Source organism: Hypoxylon fragiforme (genome assembly GCF_022984875.1).
Source record: "Hypoxylon fragiforme strain CBS 206.31 chromosome Unknown GGS25scaffold_1, whole genome shotgun sequence".
NCBI classification, from domain to species: Eukaryota; Fungi; Ascomycota; class Sordariomycetes; order Xylariales; family Hypoxylaceae; genus Hypoxylon; species Hypoxylon fragiforme.
This window is the reverse complement of record NW_026054756.1, coordinates 1,527,139-1,540,796: the sequence shown is the minus strand read 5'-3', so window position 1 is coordinate 1,540,796 and position 13,658 is coordinate 1,527,139. Positions and strand designations below refer to the sequence as shown.

At 47.5% G+C, this 13,658-nt stretch overlaps 5 protein-coding genes across 5 annotated transcripts; 4 read left to right on the top strand and 1 right to left on the bottom strand.

Annotated features, from left to right (window-relative positions):
- Positions 1–450: 450 nt before the first annotated feature.
- Positions 451–2,366, top strand: GGS25DRAFT_516753 (uncharacterized protein; the record flags this gene model as incomplete). Its single annotated transcript, XM_049263262.1, has 3 exons — positions 451–582; positions 1,006–2,244; positions 2,307–2,366. The coding sequence occupies 3 exons, from the start codon at positions 451–453 to the stop codon at positions 2,364–2,366; spliced, it is 1,431 nt and encodes a 476-aa protein (XP_049121231.1).
- Positions 2,367–2,759: 393 nt separating this feature from the next.
- GGS25DRAFT_469501 (uncharacterized protein) lies at positions 2,760–3,659 on the top strand. The gene is made up of 3 exons (XM_049259146.1): positions 2,760–3,124; positions 3,218–3,317; positions 3,383–3,659. Exons 1-3 carry the CDS (start codon positions 2,903–2,905, stop codon positions 3,451–3,453), a joined length of 393 nt encoding a protein of 130 aa, XP_049121230.1. The 5' UTR covers positions 2,760–2,902; the 3' UTR covers positions 3,454–3,659.
- A 14-nt stretch (positions 3,660–3,673) lies between these two features.
- GGS25DRAFT_24364 (P-loop containing nucleoside triphosphate hydrolase protein) lies at positions 3,674–6,512 on the top strand. The gene has a single exon (XM_049257139.1). The coding sequence runs from the start codon at positions 3,786–3,788 to the stop codon at positions 6,072–6,074; it is 2,289 nt and encodes a 762-aa protein (XP_049121229.1). The 5' UTR covers positions 3,674–3,785; the 3' UTR covers positions 6,075–6,512.
- Positions 6,513–7,941: 1,429 nt separating this feature from the next.
- Positions 7,942–9,985, bottom strand: GGS25DRAFT_516750 (FAD/NAD(P)-binding domain-containing protein; the record flags this gene model as incomplete). The annotated part of the gene is made up of 5 exons (XM_049263261.1): positions 7,942–8,372; positions 8,447–8,849; positions 8,917–9,146; positions 9,209–9,366; positions 9,435–9,985. The coding sequence occupies 5 exons, from the start codon at positions 9,983–9,985 to the stop codon at positions 7,942–7,944; spliced, it is 1,773 nt and encodes a 590-aa protein (XP_049121228.1).
- A 1,355-nt stretch (positions 9,986–11,340) lies between these two features.
- GGS25DRAFT_24214 (uncharacterized protein) lies at positions 11,341–12,997 on the top strand. Its single transcript, XM_049257124.1, has 2 exons — positions 11,341–12,008; positions 12,115–12,997. Exons 1-2 carry the CDS (start codon positions 11,547–11,549, stop codon positions 12,748–12,750), a joined length of 1,098 nt encoding a protein of 365 aa, XP_049121227.1. The 5' UTR covers positions 11,341–11,546; the 3' UTR covers positions 12,751–12,997.
- The last annotated feature ends 661 nt before the right edge of the window (positions 12,998–13,658 follow it).

The window sequence follows — 13,658 nt, the reverse complement described above, 5'->3', positions numbered from 1 at the left end:
AAGTACTATGTACATACCTATTTAATTGATATTTACCTAGGGTCATTACGGTCAAACCTCAAACATACATACATAGTTAGTAGTACCTACCTAACCTTAGGTATGCATGGCAGGTGAGATAGGCTAACGCATATTCAAGAAGGCACTCACTACCTAGTTATTAACTTATAATTATACACCTGATGTAGGTATTTGCTAGGTGATTTTCAGTTTTACAATAGTTATACAGTAAAACTTGAGGGCTATCACTAATTACATAATCACTACATACATAGTATTGATTGATCAATCTTACTTTTCTGTGTACGAATTCGTATCTGATACATATAGCATATAAGGTTTACTACATGCTTTCAAGGTTTGTATGTCATGTTAGGCCCGTGTCTGTCAGCTGGGGCCATTCAAGTTGATTCAATACAAGTTGATTCAATACTAGGTACCTACCTAATTATGGCAGTGGACAATGTTGGTGTTCGCCACTGTGGTGGCTTAGTTCTTTACCGCCCCAGTGCCCACCTGGACAGCCTAAAGCCAGCATTTACCCCTAATAGACTATCCTGGAACAGTGCTCTTCTAAACAAAGTAATAAGCTAACCCCACCAGATAAAGTGCTGCGGTCTAGGACTGACGAATTGTTTTGAAAAGCGGTGATCTACACATGTACATATTGATGTACATATTCAATATTGATGTACAATAGTCAATTCTCTACAACATTGAATGTACACATTGAATGTACAAACTCCCTTGACAGGCTTGATCCCTTTAAAGTCCCCTCCTTTTTCGAAACGTAACCTAAGACATCCCGTGTCTACAAAAAGTTCCATAATTCATCACCTTTTATTATAATCATTGGCCTCCTAAAACTTTAACACCTTTCTCCTTCTTTTGCCTCTTTCTCCTTCCCCAATCTCAATCTCAATACCAATTTCAATTTGGTATTTCATCAATCACTCCCACATTACATTACATATTTCGCATAAAAAACACACCATCAAAATGAAGAAGTTTGGCTTCGGCAAGAAGCACGCCGATGGCGATGACCCAAACCGATCCGCTCTTTTTGGAAAGAAAGGCTCACCAGCTCAATCCGACAACCCATATGCTCAACCTCAGACTGCGAACGACCCTTATATGGCTCCCAACATGACTCCTTATCAACAAGTTCGTTCACGCGTTCCTGATCGTCCAGCCGGTGGTTTACCAAATGGTCCGGGCCCCCAGAGAGGTTACGGCGCCCCTCCGCTATCTCGAAATGACAGCAACCACTCAACCGCAACCACTCTGCCCCCTTACTCTAGTGCTCCACCTTCGGTTGCGGGTGGCTACGCCAACGATAGATATGGGGCTTCCTCGGGCTACGGAGCTAGCAAATACAGCAACTCGGGCGGTGCATCGGGTGCTCGTTCTGGTGGTTATGGTGGACTAGGCCGGTCTGATAGCAACGACACGGATTCTAACCGAGATGCCCTGTTCTCTGGCGCCCGAGAGCGGTACGATCAGCAGCCTCATAATCCAGGTGGTGCCTACGGAGCCTCCGGGGCCTCCGGGGCTTCTGGGGCCGACTCTAAATATGGCGGCTATGGACAAGAACGTGAACTTACAGAAGAGGAGAAGGATGAGCTTGAGGTCGATGACATCAAGCGGCAGATAAAGCAAGAGAAGTTGGCCACGGCCAACACTGCGGAGAACACTGCGCGCATCGGTCAGCAAACAGTGGAATTAGCTTCACAAACACTTGCTCGCCTCGGCGGACAAGCGGAGCGGCTCAACTACACCGAGAACCTCATAGATCGGGGTGGCTTTGCGAGTAGGGAAGCTGAAGAGCAGACTAAGAAACTCAAAAGTCTGAACCGAAGCATGTTCGCTGTTCACGTCGGCAACCCCTTTACTGCCAACAAGAGGAACAACGAGATGGAACAGAGAGTTCTAGATCAAAACCGCAGCGAACGGGAACAGCGAGAGTCAACGCGGAAAGACGGGTACCAGGGTAATATGCGCATGGAATCCGCCTTCCGCCAAGTTGACGCCAGCGCAAAGAATGGTGTCTGGCAAAAGCAGAGCGCTGCCGAGAAGTCTAAGTATTCATTCGAAGATGATGACGAAGACGAGGAGACGGAGGATAGAATCGACGACAACATGAACAAGACGGCCCAATCCGTCAGCCAGCTCAACACCCTCGCACATCTCTTGGGCAACGAAATTGATTCACAAAACAAGGTCATCGACAGAATTGGCAACAAGGTAAGCTCTTCTATTACCGCACTAGGAAAAGTAGGTATAGTTCATAGCTAACAATGATGCAGAGCGACAAACTCAACGATGCTACAGCAGTGCAAGTACGCCGACTGCACAACATAAGATAGTTTTTGACGCGGGAGGCCCTATACCTACTCAGTTATACCTACTTAGTATCATTTGGTAGGGAGAATAGGGTTCGTCATAACAAGTCCAAGCATGATTCCTAGGTTTAGTTCGAGACACCTTTACAAGGCTCCGTCCTGGAATTGCGAGCCTGGGGGTGTATCTCGTCCCCCCATAGAATAATGATAGCATTTCGGTTCCCGTTGAATAGAATACTGAAATTGCGTGTGGCCCAACTATATTGTTTTGTTCAAAGAGATGATGCTTAGCAGTACATGGCAATATCTGATTGCATGATTTGTATACCTCCAAGGCTACTAACTTGAAGCTATCATAGGTACCTAGGTACATATATATGATATTATGTACTATTAGGTATGTATGTATGTAATAGTGTGGATCAACGTGTAAATTATGTTCTGCACGGTATAAATCTGAACCTGGACATCTGGAGAATTGGAAGAAGCACTCTAAATTAGCCGTCCGTAGACTATTCATTACGCCATCCCGTTTTCACCATTCGGACTTTGTGTATTACATGACATTCGCCATGAAACCTTCATGGAGATTGCTAGCAACAGCAACTGCGGGCAATGGCTTGAAACCGGCGCAGATGGCATTGCTGCCACCGATTCCCCTCTACCGACGTTTATTCAGAGCTCATCGCAAACATTTAAAACACGAAATGCGCTTGCTCGGCGACGAGTACATCAAAGCCGAGTTCCGCGCTCATAGAAATATCGATAACCCGGCACATCTAGTAAGAGCTTTGCCAGATATGACTGATGCCCCCCCCAAAAAACTATAAGGTCGTATTTGGTAGTTAATTGTGTGTTTTTCTTTCTTTTCTTAGATTGGGTTCCTCACGGAATGGCAGCTATATGCTCAGAAGATTGAGGGTGAAGCTTGGATTGGCGATAAGCTTGATGAAGAGAAGATCGCTAAGATGAGTGGTTTGTCTACCTCAACTCTCTATGTGTGAATGCTATTAGTCAGTTAACAAACAGTATTGCAATAGATCAGCAGATGGGACAGCTTTATGAGCTCATGAAAGCCATACAGAAGAGGAACGAGGAGGAAAACAAGTGATGGTGGATGTTAAGGATTAGATGTATGTACATCCATGGATAAGTCGGTGCTGTAACTTCAGCCCTATGTCGCCGCTTTGGTATTTGATGCCTCCATACGAGTCCATAGATTCCAGAGTTTGTAAGACTTTCGCTATACTACTAGTAGTACGTCACGTGACTCGATAATTGTTCAAGTGGTACAGTACCTTTACAGTTTTACACAGTGCAAAGATTCTCAAGATTATTTCTTCATTTCTTCATGATTATTTTCAGTATTATATATAAACTTTTCACTTTCACTTTTCTACATTCAAATCATATCAACCACTATCACAAACCACAAATTCAAATATGACTGAAGATGAGCATAGGCCAAAAAGGCGCAAGACCAAAGCCACAAATAGTGCATCAGTAATTAAGATTGGAGACAAGACAATCGACATCAGTGCCTATTTGAACCCTCAGAAGAAAGTAGTAGAGCAGCCATCAAGGGATCAGGAGCATGCAGTAATAACTGAGTCTGGGTCTCAGCCAGTGTCTACGAAAAAGCCTTTGAAGGAACCCAATCCAGAAACTTCTAAGAAGAATGCGCCCAAACGATTAGCAATCAGCGGAGACCAGTCACTATTAAAGTCTCGTAAGGCGTTGCCAATATGGAATCGTCAAGAAGACATCAGAGCTGGTTTGCGTGGTGAAAATGATGTGCTCCTCATCGTCGGTGAGACTGGTTCAGGTAAAAGTACCCAGACCCCTCAGTTTCTATGTGACGAGCCCTGGTGTCGGAAGAAGAAGGTCCAAGTGCAGTCCGATACGGTGAACGTAGGCGGGATGATTGCCATTACCCAGCCGCGACGAGTTGCAGCAACTACCTTGGCAAACCGAGTGGCTCGCGAAATGGGGACACCTCTTGGGGCTTCGCGCGAGGGATCTGTTGGTTACTCAGTTCGGTTCGATCACAATGTGCCAAAAGGTACCAAAATCAAGTTCCTCACAGAAGGTATGCTTCTTCAGGAGCTCTTACGGGACCCGAATCTTCGTCAGTACAGTGCTATCATAGTCGATGAAATTCACGAAAGGAGCGTTGATGTCGATATGCTGGCCGGGTTCTTAAAGCAGATATTGTCGAGTGATAAAGCTGGACGGGGGGGTATACCCTTGAAGGTCGTCATCATGAGTGCCACAGCAGACATAGAGAAGATCCAGGAATTTTTCAAGCCCCAGGATCCGAGACCGCCCATCCAATTACTTAGGATACAAGGGAGGCAATATCCCGTGGAAGTCAAGTACACAGACAGACCAGTACCGGATATTCAAGAAGTCCTCCTCAAACGAATCTTTCAGATTCATCTGCAAGAGCCACTACCTGGGGACATACTAGTATTTCTTACCGGGCAGGAGGACATCGAGTCTGCTCAGCGACTCATCGAAGAACATTGCGCAACGTTGGCTTCAGATGTGCCGAGACTATTAGTCTGTCCTCTATACGGTCAATTATCAATTCAAGCGCAACAAGAAGCGTTCCAGCCTGCCAAGAAGGGATTTACACGAAAGGTGGTCTTGGCAACCAATATCGCCGAGACGTCCGTCACTGTTCCCGGTGTCCGTTATGTGATTGATGGTGGAAAAGCCAAAGTGAAGCAATTCCGATCCCAGCTAGGTATGGAATCCTTGTTGGCGAAGGCAATCTCGAAGTCATCGGCGATACAACGGACTGGTCGAGCTGGCCGTGAAGGGCCGGGAAAATGCTACAGGTTGTATACCTCAGATACGTATGATTCACTCCAAGAAGCGGATCTTCCCGAGATTTTACGCAACGATGTCTTGGGCGCCGTCCTGGCAATGAAAGCACGTGGCATCGATGATATTCTTTCGTTTCCCTTGATGGACTTTCCCGACATGGGATCTATCGAAAAGGCCTTGATACATCTGCATTTCCTTGGTGCGCTAGCCAACGACGGCAAGATCACGGAAATCGGGAAAAAGCTAGCTCTCTTCCCGGTATCCGCACCATACGGCAGAGTACTGCTCGCGGCGAGTGACCCCGAATACGACTGCCTCCTCGAAGTCATCGATATCATTGCATGCATCACGTCGGGAGAGAGCATATTCCACCAGGTACAATCGGAAGAAGTAAGAGAAGAGGTGGAAGAGTACCGCAAGGAGCTATACCGCCGCGAGGGCGACATCCTCACGTACCTCACCACCATGCAGCGGTACACGGGCGAGAACGCCGACCGCATCGACTGGTGCAAGAAGCGGCGCATCAACATCCGCAACATGAAGCAGGCCCTCAACATCCGCAAGCAGCTGCGCGGCATCTGCCTCAAGGAGAAGATGCTCGCGGAGCCTCCCCCGCCCGACCCCCAGCCCTTCGTCCCGCTGTCCCCCGAGAGGGCGGCCGCGCTGCTGAAGTGCTTCCTGAAGGGGTTCGGCACCAAGTGCGCGCTCCTCGCGCCCGACGCGAGCTACGTTACTATTCAGGGGAAGCACGTCGTCGCCATCCACCCGTCGAGCGTCCTGCACGGCCAGAAGAGGGAGGCGATCATGTTTTTGGAGCACGTGTTCACGCAGAAGAGCTACGCGAAGAAGGTCAGTGCTGTGCAGGCGGATTGGATTGTTGAGGCGTTGGATGTTGATTAAGGGGGCTAGCTAGCTACGTGGAGGGTTATGGGCTGTTGTAGGTATATACCTAGGTGACGAGAAAAAGATATGAATGAGTATTATCACGACTTCTGAACTGATCTGATCGAGGCGTGATTAAGGGGCACATGACTTAATAGCTGCAAAATCACTAGTACGCATAGACAACAAGCATGCTCGGTCTCCCTGGGTTGGCCTCCAGCTTCTTCTTAAGGTAGGATGGATGGGCTGAGTTTATTGCTCTGAGGCTGGGCGACACAGCGTCTCTAAGCTTGGGGGCCGGTCTAGGTCGCTTCTATACTATCATGTATCTACCTGCTTTATGCCTTCACCAGCGACTTTCAATCCATGGAGCGTAAATATAAGGTTATATACCTACTCCTTCCGTTATCTGCTCACCCTATTCACTCTAACCACATAACCTAGGCTGATGGCAGGCAGCCCGAAGTGACGATGGCACAGATGAGAAATAAGGGGCGCTTTTTAGACGATCGTGTATAGGTAGGTAGGTAGGTAGGTAGGTAGGCTATGCTTACGGTAACTACTCGCAGATAGTACTCACCCATCTACCTACATAGGTATCTACGTAACGTCATGTAAGACATGGATATAAGCACTCTCGCGCATATTGGGGGCCGTAAATATGTGTAGAGAAGAAGAAGAAGCAGGGAACAAATGTTGCATATCAGTTTTGCAACTAATTACCTGGGCAGGTAGGACTTACCTACCTACCTAAGTACACATCGATTTACATACGTCCACACTCAAGTATGTATATCCATATCTTACCCACATACATACATACTGCATACCTAAGTGTGATGTTGTGATGCCGGCACCCAGATACTCCGCTGAGTCCCTTCGTACCTACTTCCTACTTCCTACTTCCTCCCTCTACCATCCAACCAACATTATACCTAGGTACATACACAAGCAGATACATCCATACCAACCTACATACATACCCTTGTTTCAAGTAAGCACATACATAGTTACCTACTACCTATATGTATGTGCATGCGTCTATAAATCAAGCTCTCACCACCAACCCACCAACCTTAGGTACCTAGGTACCTAAAGCCGCTTTCCAACGACCTACATCATGCGCTGCTGCTGCTTACGGCGTTATACTGTACAACGATGTACCTCCCCTCTTCTTCTTCCGCTCCCCTACCCCCCACCCCCTTCCTTCCTCACCCCTCACAGACTAAGATCCGACAAACAGACGTCCGTCCGCATCTAGTTGTAGAAGGATTCCTACCTCCTACCTCCTACCTCTAGCTGTAGTATCACCTACTTGCGATCCTCATACCTATGTAAAGAAAGGGGAGGGGGGGGGAGGGGGGGGGGGGGGGGGGATAGATGTCTATACATATTCCGATTGGATCCTGCAAGGAAAAAAAAGAATACATACCTACAAATCACCTAATCTAGGTAGGTAACCTTGCCGGCGTGAGCATGGCATCTTACGTGAGATCGATGGGAGAAAAGAAGGATCCGGGACGGTCCGGTTAGAGGTTATTGTTCATCTACATACCTAGGTTAGGTAGTTAAGCTACACACGCATCGTCATCGGTTCCTTACCTAAGCTAGTAGACGATCCTGCTTCCTTATGCGGATTAGGCACGGTTTAGCAAGGATTTCGTAAAGGGGAAGGAGGGGGGGGGGGGGGTTGTGTTCAACCTCTTACGGCCGGTTCATTCATATTCATATTCATGCATATATACTACCCAGGTAGGTATGTACAGCACAGCACAGCACAGCACAACGAGCAAAAGCAATAGTATCCCGAACCAGCCCCCAAACCTCATGAGCACATAATCGTCATCATAAACAGCCCTTCAGAGGCCAACCCTAACCCACCCACCTACAACAGAGCGTCCGCCTCCTCGTCGAGGTACCACGTGGAGTCCTGATTAGGATCCAGCTCCCTCGCCGCAAACCCGTTCCCCAGGTACGCGAACCTGTTCTTGCTGGCGCCGCCGTCGTACACGTACACCCAGTCCTCGCCGCGGAAGCGGTCGAGCATCTGGAAGAAGTGGATGCGGCTGCCTGGGTGCAGGGCGGTGACGGGACCGTCCTCCTTGCCGCCCTTGAACCAGGATTTGCACGGCGCCGCCCACGCCGTGCGCGGCATGAAGGCCGCGATGTGCTCGCTGTAGTCCGCGACTGCCGCGTCCGAGGGTGCGATGGCTTTGATGTTTTCCGTCTGGCATTTGATGATGATCCGGGTGATGTACCGCGCAATGTGTTCCGTCAGAGTGAGCACGCTGCCGTGGCCTATGGGCGCGTTGGGACCTAGGAAGGCTATGTAGGTACGGATGTCGGGTTAGAAGCGTGAATGCTGGGCTTTTGTATTCCAGAGAACTTACTAAAGTAATTGGGCACGCCGGCTAGTGCGCAAGACATATAGCCCTTGGGTGTCTCTGCCTTCATGATGTCCTGGATGTTGCCGTTTCGGCCGACGATAGGAAAGCGTGGAGTGAAAGAGTTATCGAAACCCGTGGCGCAGATGATGGCATCCAGCTTGATTACTTCTCCCGACTGTCGTCGGATACCCTCAGGTACGATTTCCGCAATCTCTCCCGTGATTACTTCCGTATTCGGGGCTCTCAGAGCCTCAAGGTAGCCCGGGGCCGGGGTAATGCGACGGGATCCCAGGGGAAATTTGGGAATCAGAGCTTTGCAGAGCTTCTCATCGCTGCCTAGAGCAGTTTTCATATACTGGGTGACTTTATTGGTTGCAAATGCCTGGACTGGACCGCCGTTGATAACCTACCCACGCATGGAATGGTTAGCAACAATACAGTACCGAAACCCTCACATAGATAGTATATCATACCAGGTGGAAGGCCGCGTTACTGTCTTTTTCGATGGTCTTGATAAATCTTCTGTATAATTCGGGGTCGTTTTTAAACCTTTCGATCTGTCGCTCCGAGAAGTTCTCCCCTTCGTCGAACTCGATCTCACCGAGGATACTCTTGGCTGGACCGCCCATTACCATCATTGATACTATTCGCGGAGGTATGATCCATGTGGGCGTGCGGACGAAATGGTAAATTTGCTTAGCATCTGTTATGTATTAGTTGGCGTTGCCTCATTGCCTCGTGTGGTATGTAAATAAGGTGGCTAACCTGGTTGAATCGTGGGGAGCAACTGGATACCGGATGAGCCATTCCCTATTATTGCGACAGTTTTGTTGGTGTGGTCGAAGTCTTTGGGCCAATTGGCAGTATGTATCAACTCTCCTTGGAAACTCTTTATGCCCGTAATATCTGGCCATGTCCAGTTACTAGAGGTCCTCTGGTTAGTAAGGGGTTGTAAATGATGCCAAGTTCATTCGTGAATGTTTATTCTTACTTTAGGATACCAGAGCCATCGACCAAGAAATTGGCTTGATCCCTGAATTCCTCACCAGTCCCTAGGTTCAAGACTTTGATATCCCATAGACCACGATTCTCGTCCCACCATGCGCCTATAACCTTGTGTTGTGTCTTTATGGTGTCCATCATGTGCTCCTCTTCGCATATGCGAGTCAAGTACTGCTCGATCTCAGCGGCGGGCGCGAAGAAATTGGACCATTCGGGATTCCTTCGCCATGAGAATTGATAGTTATGACTTGGTACATCACATCTACACCCGGGGTACGTGTTCTCGAACCAAGTCCCCCCGACCTTCTCGTTCTTCTCGTATATAACGTGCTCATAATTGGTTAGGTTTCTTCGAAGTGTCCGTACCATGTTGATACCACTAGCTCCAGCCCCGATGCCCACGATTCTGACATGTTTAGTAGTCCCCAGAGGTTCCTCTCGAATGGCATAAGGTTCCTTTGCTGTAGCCCGGAAGACGTTAGCACTACCAATATCCCTGACGCCATGATTTGACACGCGGGAGGTTCTGTAACGTGTCATGCTTGAGATGGCGAGATATAGGTAGACTCAACGTAATGGACTTAGAAGCTGACCCATACCTAGCGTGTTGGGGGACGCTGGCGTTTTATAATTGACTGAAGTGGCAAATGTAATTTTCTTTTTTTATTGTCTTTTTGATTTGTACTTGGCGGTATAGAGGATTCGATGTTCAGCTGAAAGCCACGCAATTCAGGGTGAGAAAGCAACCAAAGGCTGTAAAAGTTGAATTTTGAGAAGGAGTGGATAGGTTGAGTAACGGGAGGCTGCGTATATTAGCCTACCACGGTCTCAGGAAGGAGCTTCCCCATCATATATTCAAATATTCTAAAGTAGGCACCTACCAACATAGGCAAGTAGGTGACTTATGGTGACTAGGTTAGTAAGTACATAAGTAGGCATGCCATCAATAAGTGGATAGATAGACAAGCAGATTCTTAGTTAGGATGATAGGATGTTAGGATCAATGTTAGGATCCTGGATCACGGATCAGAGACTGACTACCTTACCTACCAAGTATCCAGCCCATGAAGATTGCCATCTAACATATCTCTCTCTTCTTTCTTTACCCCTCTTCGAAACACATCATCACATTGCGCGTATGGCTGATGTTTGCCTTTAAACGAAGGTGGTCGACCGTTTTCACGAAGACCAGGTATTTACAACCATCTCCCCGGCTCGTCACTTTAGATAGATGATATAACCGATCCATTGATTGCAACTCAGCTTCCTTGCCACAGAAGTTTGATATGAAACCTGGCATAAGAATAGCAGGTTCTTGTAATAAGAGCCAATGATGTTGCTTGCTAGGATGAATGCGGCTGGAAAGCTGGTTCGTATTTGAGCCAACCACATCGCACCCCACAAATCTCCTTGTTCTATGAGTTGAGGGGCTTCCAAATTTATCACCTGGCATCATTGTGTTGCATCACACATTAACAAAATAGGTAGGCCTCTTTGTCCCACTTGGGAATTCCATGTATACACTACATATATCGGATGTAGTATGCATATAACTATGTGATTAGTTCAATGTTCCGAAGCAACCGAGTGACATTGGGTGGTAAGTGCCGATAGGATAAGAGCTTGACATTGACGTATGTAGATCGAGTCTGTTCGACTAATTGAACGTTGAAGTTGTAGATAATACGAAAAATACGAAAGGAGGCAATGCTCAATGCCTAGGGTAGGGAGTCTAGGGACATAAGGTTTAGAGGGCTAGTCGGTATCATAATTAAACCAAAAAAGAAAAAAGAAAAAAAGAAAACGATGATGAAGATAAGGAACAACTCTGGTGTTATCTGAAGTTCCTTACATAACTTACTGTAGCAATTAGTACCTCCAGGCTTGTACTACTACCCGCATCTGCATAGTGCATACCTAGTACTAGGTACCACATGATCCATCAAGACCTAAAAAATTGGTGTAGGTGCATTTCTTTTGCGCTCTAATTGATATCAATCCCTTGATACCTTATTAGTCATATCGTATATCTAATATCGGAAATTCCGAGGAAGAAAAAGGAAGAAAAAAAGGAAGCTTCAGTTTCGGGACCGAATCAAGCATGTCTGGTCAGTTCTCCTTCTCCTTCTCAGGAGATGACATAGAGGATGAAGGGGGGGCGTCAAATTTTATCGCGCCCAGCGTCAGCGCACCCATCCAGCCACAACCCGCAGCTAGCGCATTTCCTGTTGCGGGAAAACCATTACTCCCTGCGACCAGTCATGATCTACACCATATGCTATCTCAGCTACCATCTAAAATCGCCTATAGCACTTTAGATATCGATCTTGACGGCAACGGGACAATCCAGCTTCCTCGGCGCGAGTTGTGGGATGTCCGAGTCCAGCTTATGGCCGAGGACGATGGGGGGGATCCTAAGCCCGGACTAGGCAACCATGATGTGAAGACCGGAGTATACGAAGGCGGATTCAAGTCCTGGGAGTGTAGTGTCGATCTCGTCAAGGTCCTTTCACTTTCCAAGTCTTTTCTTTCCGAAGTAGAAGTGGCGCCAAGGATCATAGAAGTAAGTCGGTTTTGTCTCTTATATATATACCTGGCTGGGTATATATATATATATACATGGAAAGCCTTGCGAATGTTTACATCAACTTACGGTTGAACATCTATAGCTCGGTTGTGGTACGGCTCTCCCCTCGTTGGCCCTTTTCCAGTGGAGCCTCGGCCTTCGAACTTGCAAGAAGGATTCCGTCCTCTCCATGGTCTTAGCTGACTATAATCCAACCGTCTTGCAACTTGTAACACTGCCCAACTTTATCCTGTGCTGGGCCCTTCATCAACGAACTGACTCACCAATATTGGAGAACGCGCTATGCTCCGAGGGAGAACTTGACTTAACGCCAGAAGTCACCAAAGCCTTTGAAGACTTTCTCTCGGATCGCGGAATCTCTCTTTCTTTCTTCTCCGGTGGTTGGTCGGCAGAGTTCGTTGAACTAATTGCCTCCAACGAAACCTCCGGAACGGGAGATGGTTCCAAACGGCAAACCGTCATACTTGGCGCAGAGACCATTTATTCCCCCTTTGCTCTCAACGCCTTTACGCACACCATATTTTCCCTAATGGAACGAGAGAGAACGCATGGTCATGCCGCGGAAGCCTTGGTCGGCGCCAAGAAGCTCTACTTCGGTGTAGGCGGTTCACTGGATGACTTCGTCGCCAAGGCTCGCGAGCTCGGTGCCAATGTTGAGGAGCTCCGAGAGGAAGCAGAGGGTGTTCGCCGCGGCGTAGTTCGCTGTAGTCTACCCTAGGTACTCTACCAAGGCCCTATAAGCTTTCGCAATATACGCTCATAGACTCGTAAAATTATTGCAAGACTCAGATCTCAGGTAAACTCAAAGCGAACACAACGTCTTCTAAACGAAAACGTTGAACTGGTCTGGCATCTTGAAATTATGTTGCTCAGGGATGAGTAAGAGCATGGCAGGTCTCAAACTCGAGACCACCGTATTTATGATTTGTGTAATCAAGTAAACCGGCGGAGCTAACATCTTGAATAAACTTTCCCGCTTACAACGTTCGAGAACGGATACCAACTTCTATTAGGCCAAGATTTTATCCAACCATTCAAACGTTGCTATACGAGGGTCCCGATGCCTGGTGGTTTGGTCGCTTTAGACACTACCCTAGGTAGTGTAGATCAAATGAATGGGATTTTAGGTACGCATTTGGTTCGAGATCATAAAGAGCATTGAAGAGTCGATGTGCATACCAGTAACTAATGTTAGCACACCGCTTTTAATACTAGAAAGTTCCCTTGATAGTCCGGTTGTGGTGCCGAATACTCTGATCATTAATCTTAGGTAGGCAGGCCAAGCAGGCCATTGAGGTGTATGGAAAAGTCAAAAGATATCCATGAATGTTGTCTTTGTGCAAGCACCTGCTGTGGAAGGACGAAGTCAACGCAGTATTACATAAAAGTGACGACTTTTGCATGGACGAGGACGAGCATTCCTTTTAGCTGCCAAGTGACTTTTCGCTGTTGATATCAATCCTTGTCGCGCGGATCACGAGCATTGAAGAATGTCATGGCAATAACAAGATGGTTATGGGAAACCCCCTTGAAATTGCATATCGAGATATCTGGGGAAGCTTTTGTAGTGGAGTTAATCAGGGAATATCCCTGACTTCCCAGATCTATTTGGGCCATTCCTGTGGT